The sequence below is a fragment of the Aspergillus tubingensis genome, assembly GCF_013340325.1.
Source record: "Aspergillus tubingensis WU-2223L DNA, scaffold_9, whole genome shotgun sequence".
NCBI lineage: Eukaryota > Fungi > Ascomycota > Eurotiomycetes > Eurotiales > Aspergillaceae > Aspergillus > Aspergillus tubingensis.
The window spans coordinates 1,352,367-1,368,369 of NW_023336283.1; the positions used below are offsets into that span (position 1 = coordinate 1,352,367).

At 51.5% G+C, this 16,003-nt stretch overlaps 6 protein-coding genes across 6 annotated transcripts; 3 read left to right on the forward strand and 3 right to left on the reverse strand.

Moving 5' to 3' along the window:
- Positions 1-643: 643 nt before the first annotated feature.
- AtWU_08525 (MRX complex nuclease subunit) lies at positions 644-3,105 on the forward strand (the record flags this gene model as incomplete). The annotated part of the gene is made up of 2 exons (XM_035503633.1): positions 644-659; positions 710-3,105. 2 exons carry the CDS (start codon positions 644-646, stop codon positions 3,103-3,105), a joined length of 2,412 nt encoding a protein of 803 aa, XP_035359526.1.
- A 256-nt stretch (positions 3,106-3,361) lies between these two features.
- Positions 3,362-5,351, reverse strand: AtWU_08526 (acyclic terpene utilization AtuA family protein; the record flags this gene model as incomplete). The annotated part of the gene is made up of 3 exons (XM_035503634.1): positions 3,362-4,864; positions 4,913-5,262; positions 5,324-5,351. 3 exons carry the CDS (start codon positions 5,349-5,351, stop codon positions 3,362-3,364), a joined length of 1,881 nt encoding a protein of 626 aa, XP_035359527.1.
- Positions 5,352-5,854: 503 nt separating this feature from the next.
- On the reverse strand, positions 5,855-6,688 carry AtWU_08527 (pyridoxamine 5'-phosphate oxidase family protein; the record flags this gene model as incomplete). The annotated part of the gene is made up of 2 exons (XM_035503635.1): positions 5,855-6,199; positions 6,296-6,688. The coding sequence occupies 2 exons, from the start codon at positions 6,686-6,688 to the stop codon at positions 5,855-5,857; spliced, it is 738 nt and encodes a 245-aa protein (XP_035359528.1).
- Positions 6,689-9,544: 2,856 nt separating this feature from the next.
- Positions 9,545-11,218, forward strand: AtWU_08528 (aldehyde dehydrogenase family protein; the record flags this gene model as incomplete). The annotated part of the gene is made up of 4 exons (XM_035503636.1): positions 9,545-9,609; positions 9,680-10,881; positions 10,938-11,007; positions 11,062-11,218. The coding sequence occupies 4 exons, from the start codon at positions 9,545-9,547 to the stop codon at positions 11,216-11,218; spliced, it is 1,494 nt and encodes a 497-aa protein (XP_035359529.1).
- A 729-nt stretch (positions 11,219-11,947) lies between these two features.
- AtWU_08529 (M20 family metallopeptidase) lies at positions 11,948-13,377 on the reverse strand (the record flags this gene model as incomplete). Its single annotated transcript, XM_035503637.1, has 4 exons — positions 11,948-12,180; positions 12,265-12,398; positions 12,455-13,242; positions 13,294-13,377. 4 exons carry the CDS (start codon positions 13,375-13,377, stop codon positions 11,948-11,950), a joined length of 1,239 nt encoding a protein of 412 aa, XP_035359530.1.
- A 1,000-nt stretch (positions 13,378-14,377) lies between these two features.
- On the forward strand, positions 14,378-15,714 carry pyr8 (acetyltransferase pyr8; the record flags this gene model as incomplete). The annotated part of the gene is made up of 2 exons (XM_035503638.1): positions 14,378-15,120; positions 15,198-15,714. 2 exons carry the CDS (start codon positions 14,378-14,380, stop codon positions 15,712-15,714), a joined length of 1,260 nt encoding a protein of 419 aa, XP_035359531.1.
- Between the last annotated feature and the right edge of the window lie 289 nt (positions 15,715-16,003).

A 16,003-nucleotide genomic window follows, 5' to 3' on the forward strand; every position in this document is an offset into this window, starting at 1 on the left:
GGACGTTGGAGGCGACTGAACCAGGGACGAAATCTGGATCAGTCGGACAGAGAAGGACAGGCGACAGAGAGAAAGACGGCGAGAAAGTGTGGCGCGATACGATGCGATGGAAGGTAGGACGAGACGAGACGAGGAGGGACAAAAGGGAAGGACAGAGAGGGTAGGAGAGAGAGACGAGAGAGTCACAGGCGAAGGAGGACGAAGACAGTCCGGCGATCCGACGATAATCAACGGAGGGGAATCTTGCTTAGTGTTGCCTCCCGGGCGAGGAATCAATCAGCGCTCGTCTTCCGCGCGCGTGCCGGTCACGTGCTCACGCGCCGTCCCGCGAATGGCTTCATTTCCCGGCATTCGTCGCCATCCATGCAGCAAGTAGTATACATCGCCATTTGATTGAGTGCCGCTCCCTCATTTCTAACTGACGTGCCTCTGTTCCTAGGAATGCCTATGGCTCAATTTTGACGGTTGTTGATTCATTTGTGTTTCCAGGCATCATTCCTCTACGGTAGCCTGCAGGCTACATAGTAGTCGCCTGTAATATTACTCTTTTGGGATTCCTCAACTTTTCCCAAAGTTGCTTTTTTCGAAACCATCTACTCTTCTTCTATCACTTTGAATTTTATGTGTATTTGCTCTCTTCACGATGCCTAGATTAGATGGTAATTATCATTCCTCTCCTCCGCTGACTGCCCGTTGCTGATGCATCCAGACTCGGAAACGATCCGCATTCTCGTCTCAACAGACAACCATGTCGGATACAATGAACGGGATCCCATCCGTGGCGATGACAGCTGGAAAAGCTTTCATGAGGTGATGTGTCTGGCCAAGGAGCAAGATGTAGACATGGTGCTCCTGGCAGGCGATCTTTTCCACGAGAACAAACCATCGCGCAAGTCCATGTACCAAGTTATGCGCTCCATTCGCATGAACTGTCTAGGCGATAAGCCTTGCGAACTGGAAATGCTTAGTGATGCGAGCGAAAACTTTCAAGGTGCTTTCAACCACGTAAACTACGAGGATCTGGATATCAACGTGGCTATCCCCATTTTCTCAATCCATGGCAATCATGATGACCCGTCCGGAGAGGGACATCTGGCTGCATTGGACCTGCTTCAGGTGTCTGGGTTAATAAACTACTATGGACGGACACCCGAGTCGGACAATATCCAGATCAAGCCGGTTTTGCTCCAGAAAGGACGCACAAAACTTGCTCTCTACGGTATGAGCAACGTCCGCGATGAACGTCTATTCCGCACATTCCGAGACGGCAAGGTCAAGTTCTACCAGCCCTCGATTCAGAAAGACGACTGGTTCAACTTGATGTCCGTCCATCAGAACCATTACGCACATACCGAGACAGGCTATCTACCCGAGAATTTCCTCCCGGAATTCTTAGACCTCGTCATCTGGGGCCACGAACACGAGTGTCTGATCAACCCGCGACTGAACCCCGAGACCAAGTTTCACGTCATGCAGCCCGGCTCATCAGTCGCGACATCCTTGGTTCCTGGCGAGTCAGTGGCCAAACATGTAGCCATTCTCAGCATCACGGGCCGGGAGTTCAAATGCGAGCCCATCCGTCTCAAGTCCGTACGCCCATTCGCCATGCGCGAGATCATCCTCTCCGAAGAGAAAGGCGCACAAAAGCTTGCCCGCAAGGACAACAACCGCACAGAAGTAACCCGCCTTCTCATGGAGATCGTCGAAGAACTCATCGAAGAAGCGAAAACGGAATGGCTAGAAATGCAAGACGAGACCGCAGAAGACGAAGAGCTAGAAGTCCCACTACCACTAGTGCGACTGCGCGTTGAAACATCCACGCCAGAAGGAGGCAGTTATGACTGCGAAAACCCACAGCGGTTCTCCAACCGCTTCGTAGGCAAAGTCGCCAACGTGAACGACGTCGTCCAATTCTACCGCAAGAAGAAAAACACCAACAGCACGCGCAAACCGGGAGAAGCCGACCTCGACGAGACAGCAGTCTCACATCTCTCCACCCTCGACACCGTCAAAGTCGAACAACTAGTGCGCGACTTCCTCTCCGCACAATCTCTCACCATCCTCCCACAAAACTCCTTCGGCGACGCAGTCGCCCAATTCATCGACAAAGACGACAAACACGCCTTGGAAATGTTCGTCAACGAGTCCCTCGAAAGCCAAATGAAGCACCTACTAGCCCTAGATCGCGACAACGATCTAGAGGAAGAAGAGGAAGTAGCAGAAAGCTCCCTACAAAAAGCCATGGAGAGATATCGCACCCAAATGGAAGATATGTTCTCCCGCGGCATCAAGAAACGCACCCGCGGCAAGAAGCGCTTCAAACCCAAGCCCGACGGCTGGGATACCGAATTCGACGGTGTCTGGGAGGACCAACCCGGTGCTCTCATCCACTCCGACAACGAGGATGGAGACCCAAACGAAGACGTAGCCGGCGAGGATGGCGCCGAAGCACCCACCACATCACGAACAACATCATCCACACGCGGCCGCGGCCGAGGCCGTGGCGGTAGAGCCACCACCACTGCCACTACCGCTACAACCCGCAAAACCGCCACCACAAAAGCAGCACCTACTACTACTTCGAGGAAAACCACCACATCATCTGCATCTACCAAGACCCGCAAACGCCGCCCCGTCTCCTCCGACGAAGAAGACGAACAAGAGGACGTCATAATGCTCGACGACGATGACGATGACAACGACAACGCAGCCCCCAACATCGACGAGGATGAGGACGACGACGACGACGATGAAGACTCCCTCTTCGTCAAACAACCCGCCAAACCAGCCACCACTAGATCCCGCAGAACGACGACAGCAACAGCTCCAGCAAAAGCAACAAAAACAAACAGCACGAGCCAACGCCGCAAAGCCCCATCCCCAGCACCATCATCCAACACAGTTGGAGGAACGGCACAAGCTACGCGAAAAACTCGGGGCAAGCAAGCAACCCAGACGACGCTGAATTTCGTGGGATCGCAGAGTAGTGTGCGTGGGACGGCGGGGTCTGGGCGATCGACGAGGGCGACGAGGGCGGCGAGTGAGGATATTGAGGATGATAGTGATGCGTTTGAGCCGATGGCTAGTAGTGCGAGGCGGAGATAGATGGGTGTATTTAATGGGGGTCGGGGGAGAAGGGGTCAGCATGGTATGAAATGTTGGTTTAGCTGTTGCATTTATGGCGTCGAATGATAATGGTTTTTATATAGAAGGGCTAGTTATGAGATACCACATATCGCTAGTAAGTTCAGTTCGGACGCATTAGAATACGTGGGAGTAGTAAAGACTCTACTGGTAATATTCGATCTACTCTTAACCAATTCCCTCCATCACGAACTGAAGTTCCTGTCTTCAGTATAATCTACAACTTCCCCCTCTCCAAAAATTTAACCGGCAAATCGACATGTCTGGCCCTGAGAAACTCCGCAACATTCTTCCCCAGAAAGTCCACCGTCGTAGTGACACCCACCCCTCTATCCAACAAATTCCTGAATAGAAAGTGTACAGCCCTCAAATTCTGCAACTCGAACCTCTCAACCCTCAGCTCCGGATTGGCAGTATACTTCTCTCCCAGGAGTTCCCTGATCCCCGACACGGACAACAATGACCGTAGCCAGCGGTACTCGTCTGCATGACGGACCCAGAACCCGCAGTTCGCGTCGGGGCCCTTGTCGCCAGACCGGGCGTGGACGATCCAGCCCAAAGGGCCACGGATGGTGGGGCCGAAGTCTAGAGTGGGGTTGTCGGTGAGGGACCGGGAGGGTTGGCGGGATGGGTAAGATTTTGTTATTGGAGGGGGTGGGATAGTGAGGGTTTGGTGGAGCCAGGGGAGGTGGACTTGATGGTTGATGTCGGATTGGGGCAGGAGGGTGACGTGGTATTCGTAGACGGGACGAGGGAAGCCCTGACGGGTGTCAAGATGGAAAGTGGCCCCCGGGTAGCCTTGCATGATGGTGTCGACGATGGAGCGGAGGAAGTGCATTGGGGAGAGGTCTTCTGCTTGGCGGGCTTGGGCGACGATGCGGAGGCAGACGGTGGCGCTGTCTTGGTTGTCGGGGTTTTCAGGGGCAGAGCCGAGGGTTGAGAATTGGAGGCTGGTGAATTTGGGGGTATATGGTGAGAGGAGTCGGCGGATTTGGGATTCCAGCATGCGTGCCTTGGATGGGATGTCGAGGCCTACGAGGAAGTAGATCGCTTCCGCTTGGAAGCCTCCGCGGGCTGTGATGCCGACTTTGGTAGTTGGGGGTGGTGGTCCGGAGCGGACCCCGTGAAGGGCGACGCGGTTGGGGCTGACTTGCTCGAAGTGGATGTCGTTCAAGATGGCAGTTACGTCGGAGTTGAAGTACCATGGGCCTTGGATCTCATATAGGAGCTGCGATGAGCAGGTGTCGATGGTGACGGCGCCTCCGCGCGCGTAGGATTGCATGGTAATGATTACTTTACCCTCCGGGGAGATCTCCGCAATGGGATATCCGATGTTGGACCAGCCGTCAGGACCAATGTGTTCTAGGGCCTTGAAGCCGGTAAAGTTGCCGCCACAGACATAGTTGCTGCATTCGATGAGATGACCGGCTACGAATGCGTTGGCTAGCTGATCAAGGTCAGTACGGTTCCAGCCATGGAACCAGTACGCCGCTCCAATGACTGGGGACGCATCGGAGACTCGTCCGCAGAGTACGATATCAGCTCCTTGGGCTAGAGCGGCGGCGATTCCGAGTCCTCCCAAGTAGCACTGGGCAAATATAGGCTCGAAAGGCCAATCGGAGAGGGATTCGCCGGTATAGATATTGGCGAAGGCTGACTTGCCCGACGACAATGCAGCTTTGACGGTGGACAGGACTTGGTCTCCGGAGACCCAAGCTACCTGGAATTATGTGAGCATGGCTTCTTCAGAGGTCATCTTGAGGTCGACCTTGAGGTTCAGTCCTTTTGCTTCCACCATCTGCTTGACCGCGTTGTAGAGGCCCTCTGTGTCCGTGTTTCCTGCATTCACCGCCACTTTGATGCCGTATTTTGCCAGGTCTGACAGGGCTGGGTCCAGGGCTTGGAGAAAGCCAACTTCATAGCCTGGTGCCTCGATCGTCGAGGATCCATGTGTGCCTTGTGCTTTACGCTGCTGCTGTTCTACTGTACGAGCCGCTGATGCCACCATATTCGCCTCGCTCATGTAGTCAGCAATGATCACATCGACTGGATCTTGAGGATAATTGCGAGCGAACTCGGCGATGGCATGGCGACGGTCAGCATTGGACCCAGAGGCTCCTACTCAGTTTGGTCAGTGAACTATAAACAGTATTGGAGCGTCTCAAGTAGGCCGACGTACCAGCTATACGGACCGAGCGTTGGGCCATGATAGTATATATGTGATTTTACCGCTAAATTAGAATTGATCTGAATATTGAACGAGAATCAGCGAGAGTATCTCGTCCGGTTATGAACAGTGTTTATATAGATAGCACTTCCAGAGTTTATTGCCCAGGTAGCCAGTTCCATGGAACAGAGGGAAGGTAGGACATAGTGCGAGCTCCTCTCCAGCGAGATGCCGAGGACATTCGGTTGTCTGGGACGATGATGCGGGGATCTGCTTTCACCTGCCGCATTGCGGTCGGATCGACCGGCACGAGAAGAGGATGAACAACCTAAGTGAAATTGAGTTACGCAGGCATAGTGATCAACAAGTCGCATTAATGCACCACTATGCGGGAGCGACCAGTTGAAAGAAGCTCGTCCAAGCAGCAGAGAGGAAGGAAAGTCTAAGTCACATGTCGGATTAGATGAGCGATCACGCCACCAGGCCAGCTCCAAGTGGTTACAAGCAACAGACCCTTCAGTTCTGTCACAGTTCATACTACATTTACACGTATCCTGCCCATTGCAGGAAAGCCATAGAAATAAACAACAACAGAATGGAGGTTTTGACCATCTCGATCTCGTCTCTGTGACGACGAGTCCAGTTGCCCAACTGCTTCAACCAGACAAGCTGATGGTTATCCTTTAGCGCAGTGTGTAGTCCAGGTAGCCCGTCCAGACTTCGTACGTTCCACTCCTTCTGATATGTGCGAAGCTCATTGGACTCGACTCTTTTGCCTGTCCAATGGCCTAGGGTATCGCGATCTTGGAGATACGGCTTGGTGTTGTTGGTTTCGGGGTCGACTTGCAGGGACAATCGCGGGACACCATAACCACAAGAGCGTTGGACCTGTAGCTCATCACATGCATCGCATCAGTTGTTAGCATTGGATCTTGCTCGCGGCAATAAGCTAGAGGCGCTTCCAAGAGGAGTCGGGGAGAGAACCTTGAAGACATTCAGACGGATGATAGCCCGCGCTCCCACCACTTTCTTGCCTCCCATCCGCTCGAGGTAGCCAGGGAACTCAGGCTCATCGTACTCGATCACAGATCCAGTGCAGAAGAAGCGCACGATGCCTGGCGAGGCATCAAATGAGCAGAACATGATGGTAAGTCGACCGTTCTCACGCACATGGCTGATGGTCTCACTCCCGGAGCCGGTGGCATCAACATAAGCTGCCTCGTTAGGACCAAGGATGGCGAAAGACGAGTCAGGAAATCCTTTGGGCGACACATTTACATGTCGTCCTTGCAGAGGTGCAGAGGCCACGAAAAAGACGCTTTGGCGCAAAGCCCAGTCTCGAAGCTCTGGGGTAATTGACGGCCAGAAAGTTGGCATTTTACGTTAGCAGTGAAATGGATATTCGACAGTCAGAAGCGAATCAAGAGAGCAGCAGGTTGCAGCACAGTAGCAAGAGGGGATGTGTGAAGCTAGGGGCTTCTTATAGGCGCGTAGTCGGCAGTGACAAAGACCAGTAACAGGGATGAGTCAGGCTGCTGTCCTACTTCAAGTCTTTGTCCTTATTCGCAGAACTGTAACAGAATTAAGTTAATAACTTGCACACCTTAATAGCAGTGACTGACACCATTCGGTCGGGGGCTGCATGCACTCAGGCCACCCATTGATTTCATGCCGGGGAGAGGTGGCCAGACTCCAGAGTATTCCAACCCCGCCGATCGGCACTGATAACGCGGTGTTGTTGTACTTTGTAGCATTGCATTGCAGCACAACAACACATACCATCCATGAGTCACTTGATAGTAGTAATTGCTCCTGGATTTCGCTCTGTTAAGCATTCTTTCCGGTGTCTCTTCCGGTGAACCGAATGGGTTCACAACAAATTGAACCGGCAGTCTAATGTCTTTCAGTGCGCGTTCAAAGGCCTCGAAAAGACGTCTTCTATATTATGATAGAAGAACTTCCTTCACCATCAACAGTGCCATGAGCACCTGTATAGAACATTAAAACGTCTGTCCTACCAGAAGAGCCCTTCAGAATGAAAGGATATCCCCAAATAAATTTAGGGCAAGTAAGCAACAAGTCCACGGAGGAGTACTATCCCGAGGTTGTTTTTATGGCAGTTGTCGGTGCCAGGCCCATCAAGCTTCATTCAGAGGAAAGGTCAGGCAAAAACACACTGGCGGGATTCGCTGCGGTTTGGTGAGATGAGAAGAGTCTTAACCTCCCGCCGGTATTAATCAACCCGAAGCTCCCCAGATTCGCTTCTTCGGGAAAGATCGCAATCGGTATGAGAAGAGCAAAAGCCGAGGCTGGATCCGGCAGGTACAAGCCAAAGCAAACCCCACGAGGGGCACGTAAGCGGGCGCTACGGAGTAGAACCGGAGATAAGAGATGAACTGTGTAAGCTGCAGGACTAGACTAGACTGCATGCAACTAATCAGTCCCTTGAGAGAAGACAAGATTCTATCGAACAGTTTTTCGTAGTTGCTACCTACTTGATTGGGCCGGGATTTGGTGATTTGATCATGATAAAAGCTCACTAGACTAGATCACGCATTGCCATGGCAGCGGGATCTCCATAGATCTTGCCGTTTCAGATAGAGACTTGGTCAGAGTGAACAACGGAATGTTTCTAATAAATTGACATTTCGTAGTAATATGGATAGGGTTGGTTGGAGATAAGTGGGGGAGCAGTTTCTGGGCTGAACACTCAACCCAATTCGTAGTCTATAGGCAACGGAAATATGCGTTGGGGTACCTTGGGAGGGGTGTTGTAACTTGTAACAACTCGCCCGAGACGGGCAAGGAGGTCTTAGATCGCTGCCCAGTAGTAAACGGTCCAGCGTATCAGCCGACCACCCCCAGGTTTGAATCCTTACCAGCTCGGGCTAAACTCCCGCCCGTCGCAGCAACAGCAGGCGAAGGTGTCATTGTGACTAAACCTCAACGGTAACCCGCTAGTGACTTGGCACTAGTGGATGGGTCATTTTGCTTGAGACTAATCAGACTAATGCCTCGGGATCTCTCAGCTTTTTGTCGCATTCCCCTCTTTTTCTGTTTGTTCATCTTACCTTCAGAGTTTGAGGAGTAAGATTATGAGATCTCACTGGTCAGTGTCCAATTGGACTATACAGGGATGTTTAATAAATGCGTGAACTACTTACTATCCAAGTACGAGATGTACGGCTGACTAAAATGTTGCAGCTTGCAGGTCAACAAACTAGCTCCAAGAGACTAGATCCCACTTGGTCCCCGCCACTCACACCGAGGTGGAGGGGTTCCGGAAATACGAAAAAGAGCTTGCTCCAATGCTCCATAGCTGTGAGTAATATTTCCCTAGTGAGTTACAAAAAGGAGATGATTGATAACTCACTAACCGGTTGCCTAGCTACTAGCCTCTTATTCTCCCGTCCGCCAAAGGTCCTTCATTCCTCTTCGGTATGATGTAAGAGGAAACTAGATATAACCATGTCAAACCAAGACTACTAAGGATAACCATCCCCTCCACTACCAACGCCACAGGGTCTCTTGAAGAATGAATAACTACATACTACCAAGTGAATGGCTGACACCAAGAGGGGGACCTGGATGGTGGTGGTGGTGACCAGAAAAAGCCATGGATAACGAAACCCCGCACGATCGCTGGCGATTGTTGGATAAAGAGTGGAGAAACGGGCTGGCATGTGGGAATCCCGACTTTTCAGGTTCCCATCATTGCCCTGGTCCTTATTATGCTTTACCGCGATATAATAATATGATGGCCACTATAGGGGTCTCGGGAGTACGTAGGTTAACTCGCTGTGGGTTTTCGGTCTCAAGGAGCTTGGTCTCTCCAATCGGAGCATGCAGAAGAGGGGGTGGCTATCCGCGGAGAGATTCAGATGAGGTAAATGGCAATGGATGAGACCCGGAATTCCTCCCATGGATCCGACTAGACCAGTCCAGCTGGACTAACTAGTCTGTTCTAAACCCGGTGGACGAGGATGATCTCCGCTGGCGTTTCCCCCTCGCGCCTCGCCAGCTTCCCCTCCCTTCAACCATCAGCCATCAACCACTTACTTCTCTCTCACTTTCTGTCTACCCTCTCCCCCCACTCCTACCTACCCCACCACTAGTAACTCAACTTCCTGTCTCCTTTATTAATTGATAGTTCTCCCCTCCCCCGCTCTCCTCTCTTCTTCTCTTCCCTCTCTCTTTCTTCTCTAACCACATCTCATCTCCCCATCTCTCATCATGTCTGACCTCTACGCTACCATCACGACCCCTAACGGCGTCAAGTATGAACAGCCTCTGGGCTTGTATGTCACCCCGCGTTCCATCCCCTCGATATTGCTTTGGGTAGAGGGTTAACCACTGTTTACTTTACAGGTTCATTGACGGCGAATTCGTCAAGGGTGCCGATGGCAAGACTTTCGAGACCATCAACCCCGCCACCGAGAAGCCCATTGTCTCCGTCTATGAGGCCTCGGAGAAGGATGTGGACACCGCCGTTGCTGCTGCTCGCAAGGCCTTCGAGGGCGAATGGCGCCAAGTCACTCCTTCCACCCGTGGCCGCATGCTGACCAAGCTCGCCGACCTTTTCGAGCGTGATGCCGAGATCCTGGTGGCCATCGAAGCCCTGGACAATGGCAAGTCTGTCACCATGGCCAAGGGTGATATCGCTGCCGCTGCCGGTTGCCTGCGCTACTATGGTGGCTGGGCCGACAAGATCCATGGTCAGACCATCGACACCAACTCTGAGACCCTGAACTACACTCGCCACGAACCCATCGGTGTCTGCGGACAGATCATCCCCTGGAACTTCCCCTTGCTGATGTGGTCCTGGAAGATCGGTCCTGCCATCGCTACCGGTAACACTGTTGTCCTCAAGACTGCCGAGCAGACTCCTCTGTCCGGTCTCTATGCTGCCAAGCTGGTCAAGGAGGCAGGCATCCCCGCCGGTGTGGTTAACGTCATCTCCGGTTTCGGTCGTGTTGCCGGTTCCGCCATCTCTCACCACATGGACATCGACAAGGTCGCTTTCACTGGCTCCACCCTTGTTGGTCGTACTATCCTCCAGGCCGCCGCCAAGAGTAACCTCAAGAAGGTGACCCTCGAGTTGGGTGGCAAGTCCCCCAACATTGTCTTCAATGATGCCGACATTGACAACGCTATCTCCTGGGCCAACTTCGGTATCTTCTACAACCACGGTCAGTGCTGCTGCGCTGGTTCCCGTATCCTGGTTCAGGAAGGCATCTACGACAAGTTCATTGCGCGTCTCAAGGAGCGTGCTCTGCAGAACAAGGTCGGTGACCCCTTCGCCCAGGACACCTTCCAGGGTCCCCAGGTTTCAAAGCTCCAGTTCGACCGCATCATGGAGTACATCCAGCACGGTAAGGATGCTGGTGCTACCGTTGCCGTCGGTGGTGAGCGTCACGGCACCGAGGGTTACTTCATCCAGCCTACCGTCTTCACCGACGTCACCTCCGACATGAAGATCAACCAGGAGGAGATCTTCGGCCCCGTCGTCACTGTTCAGAAATTCAAGGATGTTGAGGATGCTATCAAGATCGGCAACAGCACTTCTTATGGTGAGTCCTTCCGGTATCAAATTGCTGCGATGCCAAGTGCTAATTTTATGTCCTAGGTCTTGCTGCCGGTATCCACACCAAGGATGTCACCACCGCCATCCGTGTTTCCAACGCTCTCCGTGCTGGGTAAGTCACCATCACTACTACATGAATCGAATCCACTCGCTAACAAGCACATAGAACTGTCTGGGTCAACAGCTACAACATGCTCTCCTACCAGGTTCCTTTCGGAGGATTCAAGGAGTCCGGTATTGGCCGCGAGCTCGGCTCGTACGCCCTTGAGAACTACACCCAGATCAAGGCCGTCCACTACCGTCTGGGCGATTCTCTCTTCTAATTTAATTATTGACATCGTGAGAAAATTGGGAGAGCTCGCTTCGGCGACGAGCTCGTGGATCTTGGGTTAGCTTCTACGCAGATAGCCATGACTGGTTCATGTAAAACAACTAGGATACGAATTTACGATGATTACAAATTGTTACATTGCAGTTACTGTAGACTTCAACATATAATTTTGTCTCAAACATTACCCCACGTAATCATAATACTACTAGCTATAGTCACTCGGTAGTTTCAATCTGCAAATTCACTAATATTTCTCCGCCACTCTAGGCTCAAATCAATCAGGCCATTGCATACCATACCCATGGTTGCACACATGATTACCCCCCGGGACAACCACCGGCGAAGTCGCGTCTCGGGACAATCACTACGCCGAGAAGAGAGACCCCCCTCGGTCGAAGATGGCCCGAAGCGAGGACATTCATCAACCAAACCAATACACAAAGAGGCTATGTCATCAGTAGCTATCCAGTTACCACTAGAGCTAGTTTTGTTTTTCAGTACTTCATTCATAAACTGGTTTGGTTATTCGCTGGTAGTGGACTGGTACTCGAAAACCATACATTTGAGATTTCATTGGAATTCGGTAGATCGCATTATTTACATTCCATTTCGTTGTTACTCTGCTAAGGCTCTTCCACTACATACTATAGCGAATTATCTATCATCATTGTATGAATAACATTCGCTGCATGAGGTTCAGGTTGGGTGGTAATAAAAGAGGCTATCGCAATTTCTTATCCTTCTCGAAGTAATCCTTCACTTGGGCCGCGAAACTGTTGTCAGTTAGGACCTTGAGTCCGGCCACAGCCATACCCTTGCCCACTGACATGGCGATATCATGAGCTTCTTCGGTCTTTGCTGCATCGCGGAACGCCTCGGTGTGCATGGCTGTTCCGGGGGGTGTGGGGATGAAGAAGTGGCCGTGGAAGGAGGGGACTTCGTAGCTTATGTTACCTTTAGTTGTATTTGTTTCTAGTTAGTAACGAGAATGGAAGCTTGGCTGTATGCTGAAGGGAGAGGGGGGTGTTGTGTGCATACCCATATCTGTGCTGAATGCACCGATATCCTTCTTTTGTAGATCGCAGTAGTAGTCCATACCCTTGGAACCCATGTATCGGGTAAACTCTGTACAGAGGCTCTCGTTGGGTCGGATGTCTGCGTAGGGGTCCATTCTGTTTCACTGTTAGTTCAGCTATCTTTCAGAGAGGATAAGAAGACTAGTCCATACGCTGGAACAATATCAACCTCACAACCCGTAGCCAACGCCGCGCCTTTCATGCAATTCTCAACGCGCTCCCGCAGAGCATTCATCTCTTTCAACGTCTCAGACCGAACATTTACTCGAATCTGCGCCTTATCCGGAATGATATTGTGAGCGGTCCCTCCTTCCGGGATGATAATGTTGATCCGATCACTAGGCCTGATATGCTGTCTCAGCAAACCAACAGCCTGATACGCCAGTGTTGCCGCATCAAGAGCATTCACACCCGCCCAGGGCATCTGAGCCGCGTGCGCAGGCTTCCCTGTAAAGTTAGCTAGAAACCCAGTCGCCGCTAAACAGGAGCCGAATGCGATACCCGCAGAGCCCGCAGGCATATGAAGAAATTGGGGTGTGGGATGGCTCATTAACGAGGCGGTTGTGCCCTTCAGGGCGCCCGCTTCGATCAACTTGATTTTACCACCGCCGCCTTCTTCAGCGGGGGTCCCTAGAAGACGCACTTTTCCTGGGATTCCGGTTCGCTCCATCAGGGCAGCGAGACCTAGGAATGAGGCGATGGAGGAGATGGCGATGAGGTTGTGGCCGCATCCGTGACCTATCTCTGGGAGTGCGTCGTATTCGGCGCAGAAGTCGACTACTTCTCCGTCTCCGTCGCCGTATTCGGCGAGGAAGGAGGTTTCGAGGCCGTATGCTTTGGGGATTACTGTTATACCATATGAACCTAAGGCTTTTAGGTAGTTGCAGATTGCATCGTGGGCCTTGTGCTCTCCGTAGCACAGCTCTGGGTTTTGGTGAATCTGGACTGTAGTTAGTACAAAATATAGGGTATAAAGAAGGATTTTCCATGCCTTGAGACTCAGCTCACGAAGACTTGCGCTGAACGTATCAATAGTTTGTGCGATTGTTTCTTCCATTGCTGTTTGCGAAGCCATTGCGCGTCCTGTCTTTCAGCCTTGATGTTGGTGTGTTGGTGACAACAGGCAGTTTGAATGTTGGATACTAATTAGGTGGTATCTTCCGTCCGACCGATATTTTGTAAAAAGTCTCATTCAAAGGAGTCTTGCTGGAGAGAGGTATTTCGAAGAAGGTAGATGTGCGGGAGAAGGAAGATCAGCGAGAGGGGTTCGAAAAGGATTGTCTGGGGAACTGGTATATCATTGGACCGGCGTTTGACATGCAGCAAATCGCCGATTGAACATTCAGCACTTGGGATCTACTAACTATTATTAGTACTATTCATCAAATTCCCGCCTGGCATGGCTCTTACATTTCCCCGCTAAAACTATGGAGGCACTTGGTCTGAGCGTACTAGTATACTCCAACTTCAGCGTGATTCGCCGCAAACCAAGAAGTCTCCAGGATGGGAGATGACATTGGCAAGTAATGTCTGCTGCTGCGCAATGGCTCAAATCTTTGACTAGATCCCAGGTTGCTTCGACTAGGTCTCTATCTCTCAGGGGAAAGTCATCCTGCTAAGCCGATCTTGCGGAACATTGCCGGAAAACATGATTGCCAACTACCACTCCAGGTTACACCGTACGGAGGGCAATGTAATTGTTCCATAATACTCTTATAGCCACGATAACCGACTTGCGGCTGTCTAAATGGATCTTGCCTTCGGCAAATAGCCTCTAAGCCTTTCGTCCCCAAAAGAACGCATCCGGATCCTTGTCTCGAGATGTCAGTCTTCTAGGAGTTGACCTCCTTCGATATCTCCCGTTCCTCATTGATGCCCATCTGTCGTTGCACGAGCAAGTGGTGCGAGGTCTGCAGCTGTTACATGGGCACCCACCTGAGCTCATATAACCAGCCCCTTTCGTGTCCACTAGTGGCATTGGCTTCGAAGTCAACGACCATCTCGTCAGCAGCAGTCCCCGCACCCTAAACGGCGTCGTTTGTCTCATTTTCCGATGCTCCAAACCACCAAGCGAGATGGCCATCTCACCAGACCTCCTTTGCACTATTGTTACCATACTCCAAAGTCTCATTACGGTCACCCTCATTGCCAGAACGCCTCGGAGCTCCTTCATACGTTGGATATGCCTCCCTTCAATAACCTACATGGCCTACATCGAAGGCGTTCTGATCAGAATGACCGACCACCATACCTACGCCAAAGTCACTCTTAGTGGCATGCCATTCACCGTACTCATCCAACATATAAACCTGCTTCTAGTTGCCAGAGTCGATCTGACAAGGCAACCGGGTACGATTGTCAGGAAACTTGCGTCTGCTTCCGCAATACTCCAGTCTACCCGTGGTATTGGCACGCCCTGGCAGGTAAAGAATATTCCCAGTCATCCACTTGTGCTTCGTGCAAAACCACCCAGCCGAGGCTATTTCATGAGCAGGCAGCTGGCGATTGCCATATGGGAAGTTCTTGCCCTGGTTCTCGTGCTCTCATCGTTAGCTACCCATGGTGTGCAGGATTACGATGGGTCATACCTATACGGATCCGGCCGCGAATTCGAGATGGCAAGTTCTAGCATGAAGCAGCTTCTCGGGCGTGTCACAGTCGCATTTCTTTTCGGACTCCCCGGATCGATGCTCTTCCTGGACTCTATGTACCGGGTGGCGTCTCTAATATCAGTAGCGACGGGAATGACAACAATCGCTTCGTGGCCCCCGGAGTTTGGGAGCCTGGCCAACACGTATACTGTTCGCGGTTTCTGGGGGTAAGCTCGCATCTAGTCCTTCATATAATTCTTGCGTCTCGAAGTGAAATAGTTCTCGCTGACATATAACGACCCAGCAAATTCTGGCATCAAAATCTCCGTTGGTCATACACTGGTGTTTCAACAGCAATCACCTGCCGTATCCTCGGTCTTCCCAAGCCCTCCTTGATAGAACGCTATCTCAACCTGACCATCGTCTTCATCCTGTCCGGCTTGATGCATGTATTCACAAATGTGATCAGTGGAATTGAAGGTGGAAACACCGGCGCCATGTTGTTTTTCGTCGCACAAGCCGGTGCCATCATGTTTGAGGACGCCGTCCAACACTACTGGGCTATCTTGTCACGAGGAGAGAAAAGCACTTCAGCTGAAACACCCATCTGGCAGCGGTGCGTTGGTTTCATGTGGGTATTTTGCTGGTTGGGTGCAACATTTCCCTGGTGGTGGTATCCTATCATCCGGATGCTGGTGGCGTATGACTGGACTGGGGTGTTGGAGGTCGTTCAGGGTTTGGGAATGACCAAGTCTAACCTTTCTGTTGTGGTGACTGTTGGTGCGGTCATTTTGCGTATAGTGTTTGGTGCTGAGATCTGAGGTTGGATATCCAGTCTGGTGTCGAAACTGAGATTGGTCCGACTGGGGTTGCATGTCATTAGCATCAGTTGGGATAAGTTGAACGCGGTGCGATGGTCCACTCAGGGACATGGCTCTTATCAGGCTGCCGTTGTTTTGTATCAGAAAGTTTGTCCATCGAATCTTTCATAATCGGAATAGGAACCAATATTGTACTATGGTAAGTCAGTGGAGATCGTTAGGTGTAGGAAGTTATGCAACGCTCAAACACACTACTCATGCATGTAATCCGTTTCAGACGAAGCTTACA